Genomic DNA, 21,461 nt, shown 5'->3' on the forward strand with positions numbered 1-21,461 from the left:
AATAAACCTGAAATTAAAATCAACAATAAATAATAATAATGATGGGAAAAATATGGCCTGGATAGGTTCTCAACAGGTTTCATGAGATTCACTGCATTGTAATAAATAAATAATAATAATTAATCATAAATAATATCAAAAACAACTGAATTAATTTCCATATTCCCATTTTATTAAAACTCTCATAATCGTCATAACCACAGGATCTTTGGTGTCCCACGAAATTCTTTTACAACACCTAATCCTCATTTTCACTAAATAAAGAACCAACTACACATTTATGGTAAGTCATAACAACACATCCCTCTTGACTGGGCAGGAGAGGAAGTTGAATTCTGGTCTTTTCCACCATCATGACTTCAGCTAAGGTACCGATCCAGCAGTGAGAGCATATACATAACCACACATCCAACAAGAACACAATTACAGTTTTTAAAAATGTCACACTTTCGGTTGCCATCAGCTATTCTCGTCTGAACACATGAATTGTCCTAAAAGTCTAAAACAAACCCTGCATAAAGCGACTTCATAAAAATAAGGTGTGCATATGGTCAAAAATGAGATGTGTCCTTAAATGATGGTACAAGATATTTAGCATGTTCTCAAATGGAGTTTAAAGTAAAAAGGTCCTTCTCTCTTATCATAGAAGCATTTTAAAACCAGGATTGCATTTGTCATTCACACAAAGGGAAAAATAAATAATCAAAATGACAGCCAACACAACCAGACTTAGTTTTACCAATATTTCTACCAATTACTAAAACACTCAACATTCAAAAGGCTTATGAAGGAGCTATTCTGGTTTTGTCAGACATCAGAACGGCTTTTGTGGTTCAGTAAGGAGAAGACTCCCCAAGGCACTGAACTCATGGAAAAACACCAAAGGGTTTCTGAGAGGTTCCTCAGCTGCCATTGCTTGCTATGAGACCACAATCCAACTGAATCTTACATCCACAAACTTTCAAAAAAACAAACCATTCCTTAAAGGGGACCAAAAAAAGCTACTAATTCAAGCCAAGCAGCTAAAATAACAATCTTTTACACAAATAATAATTTTATAAATGCTTGTTAACGAAAGGTCTGTGCATATGCAAATGCATTGACAACTCATTGCTAGAGTTGACCAATCGTACACGAGAATCTAAACAAGCACAATAGAACTCACAAGGCAAGAATGTAATTAAAAAAAAAATAAAAATCAAAAACCCACCCCGAAATATGGATTTTTTCTTCTTGATTTATCATCTCTACATTTACAATGCTACATTTATTTATAATAAAACTCTGTAGGTTCAGTGGCGGACACTCACAGACATACACATCCATACGTACACACATACAAACAGTGCCTGTCCTCAGTGACTCTCAGCAGTGTGCGCGCATATAGGGCTGTCACTCTCCTAAGTGTCCAATGTCCAAAGAAATGCTCTATTACGGGTTATTCAAGTGTTTATTGAACATAATCCAGATCTAAGATAGAGATATGTCTGGTTTATTGTCTGTAACTATTCTCGGTGCAGTTTAGAAGGAGAAAATGGTGCTTAAGTGCAATCACTTGCCATTCGTCTCTTACGCATCATAAGAGGCTTGTGGCGTTTGGTAGAATGGAATGAAATCCTCGTCCAATCAGCTGATTCGAGGTGAATTACCGGCGAATTGACAATCAGCAGTTAAAAGTGTTACATTTAAAGCATAACAATCTGGCACAAGAATTGAGTTTTAAGGTACATCTGGGAAACCACATCAGTAGGCATCGTACAAATGCATTGTGAATTTAAATCGCGACCGCGAACTCACCCATACACGCAAGTTAATGGTCACAAATGTATAAAAGCCCAATAAAAACTGCTCAGCGTACCAAAATTTCACTTAATGTGCATGTGCGTTAGACAGCCTACATGCTAATTTGCTTAAGCCCCGCCTTCCGCATTCAGCTTCATCCCGCCTCCTCGTTTATAAGCTCTGGAACTGGACACACATGCAGATATGAGACATCTGAACCAGCGTGAGGGGTTCTTGAACTGCTTCTTCTATCCAATGGACAATTACAGACAACATGCTTTCAAAAGTGTATTTTTCAAACGACAGATAAATAAATTCAAATTAAAAACCATCATAAAATCTGGAAGTTTAGTGGGACACGTTCACGCACACAAGTCTTTCCAGTCTGAGAACTTCAAAGCAGATGTTGTTCTAGACACTGATCAACTGGATGACTCGAGCACTGTAAATCACATTATCGAACACAAAAAAACCAATCACGTCAAGCATAATCTCTGAATTTGAACACAAAAACCGTTAGAGGATGTTGAGAGAGAGAGTTAGTGTTAAGCTGTGAAGAGTCTGCTTTACATTTCCTCAAACCAAAATGTCCTGAAGACAACAGACCCCATGGGATCCAAAGGAATCGGTAAGGACACGCCCCCAGCCTCAACTGGCACTTCGATTGGCTGATGAGTTTTCCTGGAGCTTGAAAGGGTGGTTAACTACAACCGTGTAATTCCGTACTGCAGTACGGGAAGGATTCAAGTATGATTCCCTTTCTCGCATGGAATGATGAAATGTCAGACTCAACCTTGAAAGGAAGAAAATTATAACTTAAGTGCAACACGCAAGTGCAATAATAATGCTTCCCCAAAGCGAGAATCTGTTGTTTTGACAGAAAAGATGAGGTTGATGCCTCCCAGTTAAGGAGACGGCATGAAAAACTTGGCACTCATTCATTCCCAAATAAGGCCAGAGTGGGAGGAGTCAGAACTGAGGCGGGAAGTTCAGAGGCTCCGCCCCAAACATTATGTTCTGTCATTGTAACAAAGGGTCCACCACGAAATGCTCCAGCACCATGCAGACCAGTTTTGAGATGTTTGTCTCAAAGACAACCAGACGTAAGACTATCTGCCATACAGATCATCAGGATAATCTCGGCTCCGGCTTTCACTGTAGCTGTTGTTATGGTCATTGTTATTGTTGTTGCTATGGTTGGACATATTCAAACCCCTCGGGGATGGGTGGTGCACAACATCAGCTTGATGATCGCCAAACAAGTCTGGCTCAACCATAGGAGACACCCTCACGACCTCAGAGCGAGTTGTAAACTGTGGCGGAAGTGGGGCGCCGCTGGACCCTGATGGCCCAGGAGCTTCTAGAGAGTCTACCAAGGGTTCAGTGTGAAAAAGAGTCGGGATAGTGAGTCCAGCAGGTGTTTCCGCGGTTGGATTTCCCACCTGAGTCGACCTGACTGAGGTCTGCGAGCCACGGTGAATCCGATGGCTGACCACGATGTTGTTTCCAAAGCCACCCATCGAGGCCATAGTAGTGCTGCGTTCCCGCTGGACCACGGCCGTCATTCCTCCTTCCGCCATTAGGCGGCGGATCCGAGACAGCGCGTCTTCTCCCGGACCAGGCTCGGCTGCTGAATCCGCTAAGATAAACCAGACAGAACAGTGAGACGCACATATCAGATAATGGCAAAACAAATTAAGACTGCATTAAAAATTCAGAAAATGAAAAATTAGCATGAATATATTATACATAACATTGGCGAAGAAAGCTGGAGCAAACCTATTTAATATGAATTAATACAGAATTAATTATGACGAGGAATTTATGTTGTTATTTGTTTTAACTCAAAAGTTAAAAGGATAGTTCACCCAAAAATGAAAATTATCCCATGATTTACTCACCCTCAAGCCATGCTAGGTGTATATGAATATCTTCTTTCAGACGAACACAATCGGAGATATATTTAAAAATATCCCTGCTCTTCCCAGCTTTATAATGGTAGTAAAAGGCCCGTTTTGAAGCCCAAAAAAATGCATTAATCGATCATAGAAAATAATCCATATGGATCCAGGGGGTTAATAAAGGACTTTTGAAGAGAAGTGATGGGTTTTTGTAAGAAAAATATCCATATTTAAAACTTTATTAACTATAATAACTAGCTTCCGGCAGATTTTTTTTTTTTTGTGCTTCAAAGTTTGGCCCCCCCTTCACTCCTATTATAAAGCTTGGAAAGAGCCAGGATATTTTTAAATATAACTCTGATTGTGTTCGTCTGAAAGAAGATAGTCATATACACCTAGGATGGCTTGAGGGTGAATACATTTTTGGGTGAACTATCCCTTTAAGTAACACACACACACACACATACATATATATACACATATACACATATACATACATACATACATGGTTGACCAAAATAAATAAATAAAAATATCCCAACAACAATTAGGTCTTGGCAAATTATCTATTATCTCTCCATGTGTGCACACTGCGGCCCATTATATCGAGAAAACAAGGGTGCAAATTAAATTAGACCAGCTAACAGCAGGTAATAAAGCACTTGAAACAGTAATAACAGTGTAAAGCCCTCAGTAGGACACAACACAGGTCTCAGAGAGGTCAGTTTAATCAATTTCACTCCATTACCTGTGTCAGACGACAGAGGAAGAGACAGGATGAGAAAGAGTGAGACAAAGCAGTTACCGTGATATGTGGCGGGCAAGTTGGTCCGGTTCAGTGATCCCTCTGAAACCGATGCCTGAACCGGTGTGTGTAACAGTGTGTGTGTTGTCTCTGGGTGTGTATGTCTCTCAGTGCTGGTGCTGGCCATCTGAACCGCTGCAAGAGTAACACATTTTGCAGCTCTGAGTGGACATAATTAATGTTACCGAACCTGGTTACAGAGAAATAAACTGGAGCGTTATAGATATCCGTTAGAATCACTATGGCCTTGAGCAAGACACTTCACTGCAGGTTATTTCATGGGTCTGTCATTAGTCTGGCATTACAGCTGGGAGATAAATATTGAATATTTAAAATGATTTAGCTGGAAATATAAAATTAAGAAATAATTTTATTAATTTTAATAATCTGTAACAAAACAAATATTGTTTTTTAGACCACACTGGATATGTAGATACTGTATATATTGCTGTTTATTTTTTATGTATGTATATAAATACAGCTATGTTTATGTACATATATAAATGCAAGCTCTTAACACATTATAGTCCTTCACGTCTATTGCGATCTCAAAATTCTGGCCACTTTGTAATACCTAGAATTTCAAAATCAACTGCAGGTGGTAGACCCTTTTCCTATTTACCACCCAAACTGTGGAATAGTCTTCCTAGCCTTGTTTGGAAAGCAGACACTCTTTGTCAGTTTAAATCTAGACTAAAAACGCATCTCTTTAACCTGGGACACATGATCAATTTCTATTATTCAAATCAGTTAAATGATTGATAGGCTGCATAAATGAGGTCAACCGGAACCAGGAACACTTCCTATAACACCCAATGTACTTGTTACATCGTAAGAGGAATGGCATCTACGCTAATATTAGTCTGTCTGTCTCATCCTTATCCTGAGGTTACCGTAGTCAGCCGGATCCGGTCCATATCCAGATCAGATGGTGGACCTGCACCTAGACACGACCAAAACGCAGCCCTGAATGTCAGCAGAGACCATGCCTACTAGACAATCCCGTGAAGGCCTCGTCAGCATGACAGCCATCGGCACAGATCCTCAGCAAGAACCAGACAGGTCCTCCGCACAGACCCTGTGGCCAGCTTCGGCTCCATACTCGCATGATGAATCCGATCTTCAAGCAAAAGGAACTGGATGAATATCTGAATGCTACCGATCCTGATCTGAATTCTGACTTGTGATGCAGCCTGATTCATAATCACACCGTGTTTGTTCATTGGCCAGAGGAGAAATAGCCCCTCGACTGAGCCTGGTTTCTCCCAAGATTTTTTTTCTCCATTCTGTCACCTGATGGAGTTTGGGTTCCTCGCCACTGTTGCCTCTGGCTTGCTTAGTTGGGGACACTTAATATTCGGCAATATTATTGATCTGACTGTACTCATGTTGTTGAATGAGAACTGAACTGAGCTGGACGATGCCATCATTTTTTGCAGAACTGTTTTCATAGATTAAATTAACTAATTTAATAATTGATGACCTTTACAACAAAACTGAATCAATAATGACTTCAGCTGAACAAAAGTCGAAATGCATTATTTTCCTGTTATCACTGTAAAGTTCCTTTAATAAAGGTGTTTGACTTCTTTAAATAAAATGATTAAATATCATTATTTTAGCTACATTTTTACTGTATATTAGTTTATATTAGTTTTTAAATAAATATATTTAGTGCAAATGTCTTACTGTGTCTGGATGTGTGCGTGGTCTGGAAAGTACTAGCTGAAGGAAGTTCTCTCTCCGTCTGGGTCTCGGCATTCTGCAGTCGCACCACTGGTGTCTGCGTCCCCTGTGAGGTCACAGAAGGTGCGGCCTGACGCGGCTGCAGGCCAATAGCGTTCATAAGGCCCATGTCTCGGTCAAATCTCCAGCCGGACCTACTCGTCCTGTAAGAAATAAACACAAATGAGTATTTTTGGATTCATGAATAACACTGGACTATGATATAACAAGCTATGACTTATGAATTCAGATTCAGTTCATTTCTGACCCTGGGCGCTCCACTCCACGGGTTCGGCTGCTGCTGTTGACAGTAAACAAAGAATCCGAGCTGAGATCCGACGGACTGTCTCCATCACTGCGGAAATCACTGACAACAAAACAGATATTTTAGACTTCATTATCTTGTTTACACATCTAAGTAAACAGTAATGTATGCTTCACTTCAGGTTATTTATCACCCTGAAGATAGTCTCAGCCTACAGACCGTTGGTTGAACGTCTGATGCATAAGGCACACAAAATGAGAAACACTTTGGGAGTTTCTAAGTCATAATCTAAGTGGTTGAATTCTACAGGATTTCTAAGAGACGTTTTTGTCATGTTTTGTCATGGTCTGCATGGAAACACAGCCATCGTGATGCCAAACCCCCTCATGGAAAAAACAAAGATTTTGTGTTTACAACTGTGACAATGAGCACTTATCAAGATCAACTAAATGCTGGATTTTCAAAAGTATGTGAAGTTCACTCACACAATGTTCTTGAATTAATAATTTATTAGATGCACGCCGGTCTGATAACGTAGGGACTAACAACGCCCCTAAACAGGACGTGGGAACAAAAACTGTGATTGGTTGCTTTACATGTCGGTCAGACTTTGTATTGGGCGGTCCTTGGCCAATGAAGCTGCGATGGGGTCCAGACCTTCTTGACTAATGCAAAGACTTTATATAGAGGAAGACGGTGCACTCCTATTACTTATGAATGGGAGAAAGTGCAACAACAAATATGGCGAATAAGCCCCACCTTCTAAGTGAAAAAAACAATCGTTGATTAGAAAAGTCATCGCGTCACTGCAGCTGCCTTTAGAAGCTCTGGCTGCTATAAAAACAGGCAGTGTTCTCAGACTCGCACTCAAGACTGCGCATGTGCATTCGCTAAGCATGAAAAACAAGCTTTTTAAAACACTATTTGAACATAAGAGACAAGATTTATAAGTTGTCAGATTTCATTGGTGTTTTCAAATATGAAATTTAATCGTAAGCTTAGTGAACAGTTTGAGAATTTGATGTTTCCCCATTCAAAAAGATAGGAGCTGCACTTGGATGACTGAGAAGTGTTTCAAAGATGGCCGCTGAGTGAAATGACTTGGGACTTTGTCTAAAAGGGACTTTGACTAACGCCGCTAAACATGTCGATGAGCAAAACAAACTGATTGGTTTCTTTACACGCTAGTCAGTCGACGGAGTGGTCACTGGCCAAAGAAAGCTACTATGGAGTCCAGACCTTTTGCCATCAGTCTAAAGGTCTGGTTACACGAGACTACCCCGAAGGGATTCAATTTGCGATAATGACTGATTGTACATTATTCCCACTTATTACACAGCTAATAACTAATTATCTAAATAAATAAATGGACATTAAATATCATATTTCATCATGTGAAGAGTAGAAAACTGCAGAGTGATACCAGATCTGTGATACTATGTAGGGCATCAATTGACTGAGACAATGGTAAATTATTAGTTTATAGAGTTATTATACAAAAATAGCTGATTGTAGAAAGGCCAATCAGAATCAAGTATTCCTGCACATCTCGGATTATGCATTTAAAACCAGTAATATAAACAGATTTATCCAAATTACAAAACTGAACAACAGAATGGCAAAGCAGCAATGGAATTGTTATGACATACTCCATCTGTCTGCGTGGGATTTGATCTGATTATAAACCCATCAGTTTGGGGAAGAATTCCTTGAAAGCGATGAGCTGCAAAAGTCATGGGGCGCAGGGGTAATGTGGCCTGTAACCTTGTTAAAAAACAATAATTGCTTCTTTCCAGTTGAACACCCGAGTTTCCTGCCACTAATGAAGAAGGTAATCTAATGAAAGGTGGCTTCAGGTAACAGTGATTTATTAAAAGTCCTCATATAGTCCACATCTGAAAACTGACACTGATCTGGGATCAGGAACTCACTTGACTATTTAATTGTTAAAGATGAACTGATGACAGATTGATAATGAATCAACTCTCTAAGTATTTGGAATTTTTAATCAATACTGACACGGGCTCTGGAACACGTTTATGTAAATAACTGGTTGTAAAACCGCAGCTTTTATTGCTCTGTTAAACTGTGTTTGGTTTTATCTGCCATTTCCATGGCTCCTGTGCTTCACAGTGGCACTTGTTTTGTTTTTCCTGCTGGGTGGTGTGGCGTACTGGTTAAAGATCTGGGCAGGAAGCCAAAAAGTTAAGTAGAAACAATTCCCAAACTAACACTATCATTTGCAAAACCAAGCAGTTGCCTAGAGAGGATGTATTTTAAGTAGGGCTGTTGATTTAACATGTTCATTTAATTAATTACTTATGGCAAAAATTATGTGTTAAAATAATTAACGCATTTAACACACCCACCCTGTCCCAGACCTACAAAGGTCATCCTACAATTCATATTGTTGACTGGTGAGGAACATGAAGCAAGGCAACAATATATAGCCCTTAAATTCAATATATTAGGGGAAAATGCCCCTGTATGAGTTTTTGTCTCATATTATATGATATAGTTAAGCATTTTATACAACAGTTCAATAAATGCTTTGTGTGTTGCCTGAAACTGGTCACTTATGAGGTTCTATTTTAGTTAGGATGCTTCCTTAGAAGGCAGCTGCTTATGTAGACAGTAAACAGCAAGGCAGCAAAACTAGGTTTTGGAGCTACTGTTGCCATAGACATAACACTTTGTCCCTGTAATAAGTATACTGTAAGATAGAAACATTTGGCAAATGAATAAAATGTATTTTACTGGGTTTTATGATTTGATAAGGACATTCAAATTTGCTAAGGACTAAAGATATGCATGTGGAACAGATGGTCTACTGGGTGATTGTGTTTACTTACACTGGCCTGCAGATGACCAGGTCGCCCTTATTGGTTCCGTAGGCCAATCCCATGCCTGGCTCTGGAAGCCACCGGGCTGAGTTAATACTGACGTGTCTCCTCTGGTCTGGAGCCATGGGGTACACCACATTAAACATCATCTGCAGGAACCCAAGAGAAAGCAGACCATAAAACAAACAAAAAGCAGCAAATCAAAGTGTTAGTCACAGTACTGAATCATTCTTTATTGCTTTGTTCGGTCTATGAAAAAAAAAAAAACATCACCCTAAATACCAGTGTAAACCTCAACATATTTTTATATTACTAGAGATTTTTTTCCCTTTCCCTTCCAGTTTTGCATTTATTGAAAAATGTGTGGCATTTTCAAGCTCTTACTCTAATGGACGTCTCTCCTCCGTGTGGCTGCTGCAGACGGAACACTTGCGCCACCATGTGGTCGGTGGTGGGATGGAGCAGGATCCGCCTGGAGGCCAGTCCTACCATCACGTAGCAGCCCATGGGTGAAAGACTCACTGAGATTGCATTTGGACCTGAAATGCAGTATTAAAAACAAAATTCAAAGAGGATTGTCTGCTATAAAAAAGTCACTATTTTAAAACTAAGCCAGAATGGTCACAGTGCTACTGCCAAAACGGAGTTACTGATTCATTTGAATTGTTTAGTGAACTGTTCCTTAACACCGACCGAATCTCTTGGTGTACAGCATTTCTCCAAGATTATGGGGAGCAAGGGAGTAAACGGCCAGGATGCCCTCATCAGCAAAACCTCGCTGGCTGCTAGGAATGAACACGGCCAGCAGCTGCCCGTCCGCTGAAATATCACAGCTGGCATCATTGTAGATCTTACAGTGAGGAACCAACACATTCACAGTGGCTAAGATGAAAAGAAGAAAAAAATGTGATGAAATAAGATTAACAAACATAAACGAACATCAAGCAAAAACCGATTTATTAGCTCAAAACCAATAAAACATGTATAATAAAAACACACCATTGCTGATCTCCGGAAGGTCAAACTTGGTGAAATCCCACCACTGCAGCCTATAAGTGGTGTTGGCAATGTTACTGGCCACAGCTGACTGCCCATCACCTATAGATGCTCCTGCAACCGAGCATTATGGGTAGATCTATTTAATTCTCTTTAGTTGGTTCAAAAACACTATTCTTTTATGTAGAGTTTCTGACCTTATGGGTTAAATGATTCATGACTGAAACAGAATAAGAAAGATAAGAAGAAAAAGGAAAAAAAAAAAAAGTTTGTTTTACCTGCTAATACTCTGTTAATGGAGGAGTGAGTGGCCAGGCCTGACTGACCCCTTTCATGGAAAAGTCCAGCGTAAGGCAAGTACTCTGGTAACAGGAACCTCCTTCAGACAAAAAAAAAAAAACATATCAAGAAATGTTTACATTAATAAAATATATATTACCATAAATGTGTTAACTTGGTACAAATTACAATACTATTCAATTTTTCAAAAGAAATGTATATTTATATGTATATTTTCTCAAAAGTGACAGTAAAGACATTTAAAATGTTACTAAAGATTCCTATTCAAATAAATGAAAAAAAATTTCCACAAAATATTAGGCAGCACAACTGTTTTCAACATTGATGATAAGAAGAAATGTTTCTTGAGCAGCAAATCAGCATATTAGAGTGATTTTCTGAAGGATGTGACACTTAAGACTGGAGTAATAAGTGCTTTACCATCAAATTACACTTTAAAATATATTAAAATAGAAAAGTTATTTTAAATTGTAATATTTCATGGTAGTACTGTTTTTACGGTATTTTTGATCAAATTAATGCAGCATTGGTGAGCATAAGAGACTTTTTTTCAAAAAAAAAAGAACATTTGAATGGTAGTTTATGGCAGGCAATGTCAAACGTCGGCATATGACACTGACCGTGGAACAAAGCGCCCGAGCGATGGGGCCGACATTCGAGCATTGCGGGGCATTCTGTGTCTTGTCCTGTCTCCAGGCTCCCTGTGACAGCGAGAGAAAAGAAATATTAAAAACTTAAAAATCCAAAACCACTAGGATGAAAACAGTAAAATGGATTCACATAACGGTAATTGTAAAGTTATATACTATATGCCTAGTTCTGTCATGAAACTCTAGATGGCGCAGACTGATGGGTCCTTAACGTAAACTGATGATATTCTCACAGTTAACTACTTGGCACAAGCTGATTGGCTTCAAGTTGCAACTTGCAGCCAATGAGCTTGCTGCTCACAACATTTAAATGGCTGGTTATCATTCACTGTAGCAGTTTGCAGCGTGCTTTCAGAGTTCCTGCGAAACCCTCCACTTTCCCCAGCTCCACCTGTATAGATCTGCTATGGATAATTTTATATATGCTATTTGTGCAGCAGCAGTATGTCTTGCATACGCACAGCAGCGTATCAGCGTATGTATTGGCAGTAGCAGCAGCAATAATCAACAGCAGCAGCAGCAGCAGCAATAATCTACAAATACAGCAATAATCAACAGCAGTAGCAATTCAGCAGCAGCAGCGTAGCGGATCTAAAATATTCTGAGAGTTCTCATGATAGAAATGTGATTAAGTGTGAGTGCAGATGCAATAAGTATTATCAGACTCACTCGATGTCCTCATAGTCTCCATCACTGGCTTCCGGTGGTGTGGAGGAGGGGTTGTTGGACTGGCTGTCGGCTTGAGAGTTTGAGAGTGTCCGTAAGCGATTCTGCAGTGAACGCTGGCGTATGCTTTCTCTCCGAGACAGATATTGGATCATCCTTTGAGCATAGTAAGCAGCTGGAGAGAGCCTGGGGAGATGGAGAAGAGGGAAAGAGGGGTCAAACTCTGAAACTGAAGCTCAATAATCAGCCTCGATTTTGTACATTTGGTCTGAACAGGAGTGTAACTGTTTCCAAACTGGTACCTGGCAGGATCTGGGTATATAGGATGATCTCTGGAGCCAGACATATCATATCGAGAGAATGGAAACAGTGACGATTCCAACAACCTCCTAAGGCAAAAGATGAGGAACAAATAAGTAAGAGGAAAGACACTGTAAAGGTGAGGTCACATTTACCATTGTTTCGCAAGCGAAATCCAGTCATTTCAATAGCCAGTCATTTTCATAGTTGTTGATCGGATTCATAAACACCTCTAATTGGCCATTGTGTTCATGCGCTCATCAGATATGTCTGTGATTGGTTACAATGATCAACGCTTCAAAAACATGTTGTAAATACATCAAAGTCAGCCAATGACATCAGCGCTTACACAGATACACATGGGAGCATTTGAAAACAACCGCCTATCAGCGGACCGGTTCGCTGATAGACGCCTGCTTTCAAATGCTCCCGCTTTCTAACACTTCTGTGCGCTTTCAAACGCTCCCGTACGCTGATCATTGTAGCCAATCACAGACATATCTGCTGAGCGCATGAACACAATGGCCAGTTAGAGGTGTTTACGAGTCCTCTCAACAGCGCTCAAAGCGTCACATTTCCAAAATTTGAGTACAGACTTGGTACCGAAGTCAGTACTTTTGACAACACTAGTTTGGAACAACTTGAGGGTGAGTAAATGATAACAGAATTTTCATTTTTGGGTGAACTATCCCTTTAATAACCAAATTTGGACGTGTACATCTTTTTCTTCCTTACCTCCTAAGTGAGTCCTCGTCCGGATTATCAACAGGCACCTCTGGGTTTAAGGCGTCTTGCGCTGCCTCAGAAGAAGCGCTGGCCGTTGGTTGCCGGTACACGCTTTCCCACTGCCCTGTCTCCTGATTGTACACCAGACCCATGGGTTGCTGCCCCTGTAGACTAGAGGAGGCCTCGCTCAACTCCATAGGCCTCATCTCAGGGGCTTGGGCCTCCACTCGTGCACCCTGACCTGGGTCCTCAAACGGAGGCACTGAAAGTGGCCAGGATGGTCCGTCTTGAGAAGAGGAAGAAGAGGTCTGACCAGAACGTTCCCAGCGCTGGGTGTCGTGGTTGAAGGTGAGGAGGTTGTGGCACGAACGGCAGCGATTGGGGTGGTTTTGTGAGGGGCCGGTGGCCGTGCCTCCATTTCCAGTGTGGGAAGAGCCGTTGTGCGAAGGCCCGGGCCGTTCTGTGTCCATGCTACTGTTGAGCAGCTCCTGCATGGGTCCTGGTCCACCTACCACCTCTCGGCTGCCACCGGGTCGCTCCAACTCCTGCATCCGCTCATATTCCATGAAGTAACGGCTCAGGTTACACTGCAGGACGTTGCGTATGGAGGCGGGGTTGTTGCGTTGGGTGTTGTCGTAGATCGGGTGATGACCGCTACTTGTGCCGTCGTTGGCTCGTCCCCGGTTGGGATCGGTGCCAGGCAGCACTAGGCCCCGTCCTTCCGTAGCAGATGTGTATATGGGTGATGAAGAGGAACCATCGGGGAACCTGCGCAAGGAGAGGAGATCCATAGAAGAAGAGCTCGTCCTAGGAGGGGGCAACACACCTCTTCCACTGCTGCTTTCTACCCCAATCGCACCTAACCCATGTTCATGTCCTGTGCTCAGCAGACTACCAGACCAATCAGCCCCAGGGAGACGCCCGGGGACCTCGAGAGGCCCGGGTGCCTGTGACCCCAAGGGATCAATAGTCCTAAGAGGCAAGAGACCCCGATGTGTAGAGTTCCCCGCAGTCCCGCTGAACACGCTGCTAAAAGCAGAAGGTCGATCCGTGGAGGTGCGGGTCTGGCTGGGGGCGGGCAAGAAGGCTGAGGGGCCTGACTGAGTCTGTGGTTGAGGCAAATCCGAAGGCTGGAGGCCTGTCGGATTCTGTGTGAATAGGTTCCGCGAGGCGGCGCAGCGACTGCACAGGCAGCCCAAACCCAAATGCTGTGTGCAGCCCTGTAAGGCAGGGCGGTCACCCGGTTCTGTCCGCACCGGGTACTGGAACCGAGGTATGCTGGGAGGCTCACGGGGCTCTGGGGCGGGACGGGACTGATCGCCGGCCTGTGCCCCAGAAGAGCGAGAGGACAAGATGTGCAGGAAATTGTGCAGGATGGGCGTTCGACGTACAGGTGGGGAGCGTAAAAGAGACCGTTGGCGGAACAAAGCCATCTCCATACTGTCCATGGGAACTTCAGAGTCATCTTCATTCTACAAAAACACAGTAAAACACTCTCTAAATCACTTTCTGAAAAGGGACATGAACATAGGACATTCCATTACAGCTATTTTGACAGGAAAAAGGGTCGTTTCTAACCTGCTGGTTGGATGGGTTCACAATAGCTGTCAAAAGATTATGACCTAAAGGATCAAATCTCACCAACCTGGCCAAAAAAAAAAAAAAAAAAAAGGATTAACAGAGTTCTAATATTTAGATTAAAAGAGGATTAACAGTTCTAATAATTATGAAAAAAAACAGGAATTCATACAGTCAACATGAATTGGCATTCACAACCCATTTACTTTTGTAATGTGACAGTTTCAAGTGTAACAGAATAGTCAATGTGAAAAAATGTAGGGCAGAACTTGTTATTCCACATTAGTGATAAGCATAAAGAAGAAAAAAAGTTTTCCTTCGACATGCTCTGATGAATCATGCACAATGAAACAGGAACAAGTATTAAGAAATGAAATATGCTCAGTAAACAGGATTGCTTCCCCACCGGACACGTTCTGTCTCGCTGGCGGTCTTGACCACCGCAAAAGGTTCTGGTCGGCTCCAGTCCCAGAAGTGAAGTTCGTTGTTTGTGGCGATGAGGAGGAGCTGAGCCGTGGGATGGAATGCTAGAGAAGCGATGGCAACATTACTCTCTGTAAACCAGCTCTCACTACCACCCTGGGAATGGGGAAAAACATCCACAACATTTATTTAAACAGCAATTTCTAAGCCAGGTATGCGTGCAGTTGACTTGCAATTCGATCAGACCAGAATAACTGCCTTGAGCTACTACTGAACGGTATGAAAATCAAATACAAACTAACAAGCAAGATAAGAATGTTTGCTAAAGGGGAAGGTCCGCACATCTTAGGACTAATTAAAACAACAAACAAGACTGATGCTCACATGCAGGTCCCAAATGCGAACTTCTCCATCAAGGCACCCAGAGGCAACCAGGCCGGGGATGGTGGGGTGAAAGGTCACACACCAAGGTGTGCGTCGATGGCCCACTAAGGAGTGCAGGCACTTTCCTGTTTTCACATCTGTGATATAGATGTTATGGTTTACGTGGGTTGAGGCCACAAGATTCCTATGGGGGGGAAAATGTAAATACAACAACAGAAAATTAGGCAAATCAATCAAGTAATTTAGCATCTAGTGCTTTTGTTGTTGTTGTCGTCATTGTTGAAAATGATATTGTTACCTATCTGGACTGAAGGCCAGCAGGAAGGTGGATCGTGGATTATCCGGCAACTCTACTTTCTGTAGAAATAATTCAGACATTTATATTACTAACATTAGCCTCAGTGAACTTTCAGGGTCAAACAAAGACTATTAAAATGATTAAATAATATAATTTATAATTAAATATATTACATTAAAATAATAACTAAGTTTATATTAATGTAGATTCATATAAAATTAATCTAACAATTAAAATGCTAAATCTGCTAAAAATTCAGTCAACATTGACTTGACATGGCAAACTCTTGTTCTGACAATATTTTCAATGCACTGGGCAAATTTTGAATTTGGTCCCTCAACTGTCAGTGGATCTTTTTAAAAAAAAAAATTATTACGATTAATCACAAATTAATTGATTGATAGGAAAAAGTCTAAAAACAAGCAAATTTGACAATTTCAGCTGAAGTAAGGGGGGGTTGAATATTCTCTGCTGCAAAAACTGACTGAAGTCATTATTCTGATTCTGAAATCTTGAACTGGTCTATACAGGAACGTCTGCGGAGTGTAGGCCAGAAAGATCCATTAGAGACATTAATGTTGATATCCTACCTGGCTCTGCCATTTCATCCAGCGCGTTCGGTCTTCCACCAGCTGCTGCAGGAGCCGCTGGGAGCCCAGCATGCGAGCTCCTCGCTCTCGTCCTGACAGGATCAGCACAGAGTTCCTGTTCTGCACAGCCATTTTTCCTCTCTAGTGCTCCACGGCCCGGCCGGCCTTCCTCGCACACGGGCCGGACACTAACTCAGCAGCACGTCGGCCATGCAGACTGGTGGGTGGTCACAAAGCATAAATCAACACACACCAATCTATAACAAGTCTGTAACATTTATAATAATAACCAGAAAATTTTGACAGATCATTCACTGAGCAAGTTCAGTGTTCATTTCCTATAATTCTAACCAAATTTCAACACACAGAGACATGTAAACTAAATGACATCTCATCTCCAGACAGATATCTGAACAAAACTGACTAATCATGCAAAAAAAAAAAAAAAAAAAAAAACCATTAATTTTAAAATTTTAACAGTATATGCAATAACAATATCTCCTGACTACAGCTGTTTAGCAGACACAAAGATCTGTTATGGCTCCAATGGGCCTAACAATCAAGCATCACTCTACCATCCTTTACATGACAGATCTGCAAAAGGAACACCTTATGTGTGTTTAGCCATGAGATTACACCAAAAAAAATGTACCTTTGATATGGTCATAATATATATTTAAACAAAGACCAATAAGATTTTATGTTGCTGGGGAAAATTAAAGCCCTATCAGATGTGCTGAACCATGTAAACAAACAAGCCATTTAAATCCACACCATGCCAGTGAAATCTTCATTCACATTTGATTAACAGCGAACCAGAGACAACAAAATACGCACATAAACAGCATCAATAAAGGAATTAAACGCGTTTTCTGGTCGTGTAACTAACAATAACTCACTGCCGTGCCCGCCCAAATATGGAAACTGAATTGAAGCTATAGTGTTAGCCATCGTTTATTCGCCATAAACATTAATTTATTTAAACATACTTTAGTTCTAATGGTCACATAACCACAAATACACTCCAAATGTGTTGAAATACAGATTAAGCCGTAAATCGATATTTTACATACCTGTTCTGTTGTGTTTGTCAGTGAAATGTCATCGAAGGCGCTGTTAGCCTCTTAGCCTGTTAGCCGAGCTGGATCGTTATTAACCGACCTTGATTGACAACCAACCGATCCGAAGCGCTGAGCAGATTACATTCATGTCATTTAGGAGTATCTCAATCAAACCGTTTGGATTATCGTGACATTGAGGTGGTGTATTGGGGTACCTATAGGAGAAATGATGCTAGCTAACTGGTTTGTGGGTAGCTGGCGTAGGCAGGCATACTAATCGAGAGAAGACTGCATTGAGCTACTTTAGGTCGGTTAATCAATTGCAGAGTGGATTGCACCTCCACGACAGGTGAATTTTGCTGTTATTTTATAACTTATTGTTCGTTGGTATTAATTTACTTTTAATTTATTTAATGTATATTTATTTACATGTATTCATAAGTGTATTATAAGGTTTTAAGACGTTTAAGTGGCGTTACAAAATAGTACTGTAATAGATCATTAAATCGGATAATAATACCATGGCACTTTGTTATATACAACAGTAAGTAATGATTACCATATTAAGGTTTTACATGGGACTCCAAGGTACTTCAAAGAATAAGATGGTATTATTATATGTACCATATGAGTATCCCTTTTTTTTTTTTTTTTTTTTTTTTGGTAGCAATGATTTCTCACAGAAACACTTTAGTTTTAAAATAGCACATTTATTTAAGCTTTAAATTATTACATACTAAAAAACGATTCAAATTGTGCAACTGTATCAAATCATGACAACCTATGATAGGATTGTGCTTTAAAATACAAAGATTAAATAATTCTAAAACATTTCTAATACAAAGCACTCATTTTACTATTTTTCAATAATTATGACATTTTTACAGCATAACCTATTCATAGATGCATTAATACACAAACCTTAGTGTGACTACTCACATTTACTAATTGTATGCATCAGGATAAACACAGTCATTTTATTTTAGCTAAAATCTTCTGTGATTCCTTCAAAGGTGTATAAATAACTGTGCATTGCTTCTTACATTCAAATACCCCATTATATTTTGGAAATAAATATTTTAGGTGACTGCAAGTCTGTACAAAAACTCAAGCTATTCAGCATGACACTTTAAAGCAATCAAGTCGGATACAATATGCACCCTTTTCTGTGAAAAGTAAAAACACTTGTTCTCAGTTTCCTTCATTCTCAAACAAGAGTTCAAATTTTTATATAAAATTGCCCTCTGAGCATGTCTAGTTGTGCTTGGCCCGGCCTCCTTTCAGGTAAGTCTTCCAGCGTTTCACATATTCCCTGAAAATGGGGGCGCTGTCAATTGATGCGAGCAGTTGTAACTGGTTGATGTGCGTGGTGTGGTAGTCCCAGCGTGCTAAATTAGGGGCAACACCAAGGGTAAAGTGTCTCAGGTCATAAACCGTTCCAGAGCCTGTGTCAAACAATGGCAACATGGCCTTGAGTGACTCCAGTCCTTGACTGAAGAGTACGCCCGCTTCTCGACCAAGCTTGTTGCCTGCCGTCTCCGCCACATCGTACAGCCCAATCAGAGAGTAGATAAAGCCGTTAAGAACAAACGAACTGGGACTTGTGGGGTATTCCTCGTACCAGTCGTACTTGTTCATGAATGCCGCCTTGACGCCACGTTGTTCCGAAGTCCTCTTGAAGGGGGTTGTTGCTCGGATTGCGGCGCCGAGGTACGCAGGGTTATGTGTTACCAGGTACGCCCTCACCAACGTCGACATGGCTTGGCCTTGGGCCATGGCGGAGTACCATCCAGGGCTCTAAGCTCTTGAAACCCTCTCCAAGCTTACGGGTCACCTTGATCGGCCACCCTCCGTGCTCATCCTGGTTATGAAGAAGCCAATCACTGGCAGCAAAGAAGGCAGCCATATGTGCAGTGGAAGACACAGTGATATTGCTGATGAAACCAGAACCTCTAAGAACCAGTTGGACCACACGGCGAGGCATGATTTTGGTCGCTTTCACCACTTTAGTGTTGGACAAACCGACTCCTTTACGCAAATCCGTCACTAAATCACGACTGACGGAACTCCAGGTGCCTCGGGGGCCGATGCCGTAGGTGACCTCTCGGTCTTTAAAGGAGAGAAGGAGTGGGCTAGTTATGTAATGGATGATGTAAGGAGGTCCCTTTTCTGTGGTCTCCAGAACAACAGAGACACTACCGTTGGAGACAAACTTCACATCAAAGGTCAGGACGAAATCTTTTGCGTTGTCCAAGACCAAAGACACACCATCGGAGTTCTCTATGGAAATACCACAAAGGAATCATCCATCTATGATAATTAACAGCAAAACAATCCATACAACAACTTCAAACTTACAAAAATTCACAAGGAGATCATACCCGCTGTGACAAAATGGTGCGCAAACCCAGAGCGACCTTGATCCTGGAGCTTGGAGAGCGTACAACCCTTAGGGACGACCCACGGACTTGAGCCCTCTTTTTCCTCTAACATGCCATAGATCTTTATGTCAGGTGGCTTCTCTGTGAGGTTCTTGCTGTAGTGGCTGAGTCCATACTGAGCTATTTGGATGGGGTAGAAGTACCCCTGAGGACCCCACTGGGTAGAGATTGGTACACCTGTGAACATAAAAACACAAAAGGTTGATCCCAGAAATGAGATAACTCTGTATGAAACCATTTATGCAAGCGGTAGCCAATCCTGCTCAAGGAGAGCAACCTTCCTGCATATTTTGGGGATGTTTACACAACACCGTTTTCAACTAAAAACGGAAAACTTTTGATGCGTTTTGGCTGTTTGGGATTGGAGCAAGGACTGTTTCTAGCACAGCAGTATTTCGGTGGGGCTTGTGTCTCAGAAAAAAAGGGTCTATGGACACCCCTGGTTGAAGCTGAACTCTCTACAAGCAGGGTTGGCTACCCCTGATTTAAGCAAACTACCTTCCACAGCGCTGATGCATTTCACCCGATCCCGCACCTCCACGTTGTAGCCTTCAAAAGACATGAAGACCCCATCTGGGTGGTAAGGCTCCCTCTGGGCGTACACCCGGGAGTAACTGTGGGAGAACTCAAACCGCTCCGTCCCATCATACTGCACCAGACGTCCGTAGACGTCAAAGTACCGTTCCACCCAGCTGAAGGGCAGATACACCTCGCCCCCTTCCCTACGGCCTTTTATAATGACATCTTCATTGATGAGGCAGTCGATCTGCTCATAAGTGACTTCTCTGGATCCAGGTGGGGCTTCAGGGGCCTGCCCGTTTTCCTCCTTCTCTGGGGTGGGAGCAAACTCCAGCTGAGGTCTGATCTGTGTGGCCAGTTCTTTGTCGCTGGAGCACTTGTTCCACAGCAGTATAGTGATGAGGGCAAATACAGCACAGATGACTATCAGAGTCTTGTGATTGATTCGAGCCACCAGACAGCGCATTGTCACATCACAGCCATGCGGTGATAGTTGAACTGACACCAGAACATCTCAGGAAAATGTTAGAGCAATTCAGGTGCAGCATCTGCGGACAAGGTAAAGACGGTGAATATGGGTCCACCATTTTGTCATATTCTAGGAATAACCACAAAAAAATTACAAAATGTCAAATCTTACCATCACAAATCCTTGGTTTACTGAATCTTGTGGTGAAGCCTGTCAGTCATATTACATTTAAATGTAAAATTAAACGTTAATGTGCACTTAGACTAGGCTGTATGTATTCAACTTGCATAGTCAAATTATGAATGAGAAACAATTCCCGTTACAGAGCACTAATCCTTCAGCAGTTCAGCACATACACAGGCGAATGATTATAAAATCTAATCGCATCACTCTAAATTGAAGCTGCGAGGGCTCATGTGATTTTAAATGCGCTGAACAACATGCAGTGCTGTAAAACGGAATGAAACCATACTTACAATCACCTGAAACCAGCGCGACGTCTGCGCGAGTGTCTATGAACGCATAACATAGTCAGACAAAGAAAAATGTATGCGGAGAGATTCCTCTCGTCTCAAATCTGTAACATAGTAGATGCTGCTACTGCTGTACTGATGCAGCACTGGCCAATGAGAGGCGACGGATCTCCGTGGCAGCCAATCTTATGTGAGATAGACGTGACATAAGGTGAATGTTGTGATATATTTATTTGTATGTATTCATTTGATATTATACATGACAT

General features: G+C 41.5%; 2 protein-coding genes across 3 annotated transcripts; both read right to left on the reverse strand.

Moving 5' to 3' along the window:
• Nucleotides 1-150: 150 nt before the first annotated feature.
• Nucleotides 151-17,604, reverse strand: ambra1b (autophagy/beclin-1 regulator 1b). 2 transcript variants are annotated; one of them, XM_051884597.1, is made up of 19 exons: nucleotides 17,306-17,599; nucleotides 16,233-16,449; nucleotides 15,643-15,701; nucleotides 15,345-15,528; nucleotides 14,944-15,116; nucleotides 14,538-14,604; nucleotides 12,969-14,431; nucleotides 12,236-12,322; nucleotides 11,937-12,119; nucleotides 11,238-11,318; nucleotides 10,596-10,696; nucleotides 10,321-10,431; nucleotides 10,015-10,203; nucleotides 9,706-9,860; nucleotides 9,331-9,470; nucleotides 6,482-6,580; nucleotides 6,178-6,377; nucleotides 4,489-4,623; nucleotides 151-3,421 (listed from the first exon to the last, which is right to left on the reverse strand). In XM_051884597.1, the coding sequence occupies exons 2-19, from the start codon at nucleotides 16,362-16,364 to the stop codon at nucleotides 2,892-2,894; spliced, it is 4,089 nt and encodes a 1,362-aa protein (XP_051740557.1). In that variant the 5' UTR covers nucleotides 16,365-16,449; nucleotides 17,306-17,599; the 3' UTR covers nucleotides 151-2,891. The 2 variants fall into 2 exon arrangements, 1 of the variants encoding a protein (XP_051740557.1); XR_007928359.1 differs by lacking the exon at nucleotides 151-3,421 and adding an exon at nucleotides 5,382-5,608 and having other exon boundaries at nucleotides 17,306-17,604.
• A 378-nt stretch (nucleotides 17,605-17,982) lies between these two features.
• Nucleotides 17,983-21,435, reverse strand: glcea (glucuronic acid epimerase a). The gene is given in 6 exon segments (XM_051884622.1): nucleotides 17,983-19,087; nucleotides 19,089-19,573; nucleotides 19,675-19,911; nucleotides 20,233-20,801; nucleotides 20,894-20,932; nucleotides 21,199-21,435. Coding segments are annotated over 4 exon segments (1,749 nt in total). The 5' UTR covers nucleotides 20,720-20,801; nucleotides 20,894-20,932; nucleotides 21,199-21,435; the 3' UTR covers nucleotides 17,983-18,547.
• Between the last annotated feature and the right edge of the window lie 26 nt (nucleotides 21,436-21,461).

Source organism: Ctenopharyngodon idella, chromosome 24 (assembly GCF_019924925.1).
Source record: "Ctenopharyngodon idella isolate HZGC_01 chromosome 24, HZGC01, whole genome shotgun sequence".
NCBI classification, from domain to species: domain Eukaryota; kingdom Metazoa; phylum Chordata; class Actinopteri; order Cypriniformes; family Xenocyprididae; genus Ctenopharyngodon; species Ctenopharyngodon idella.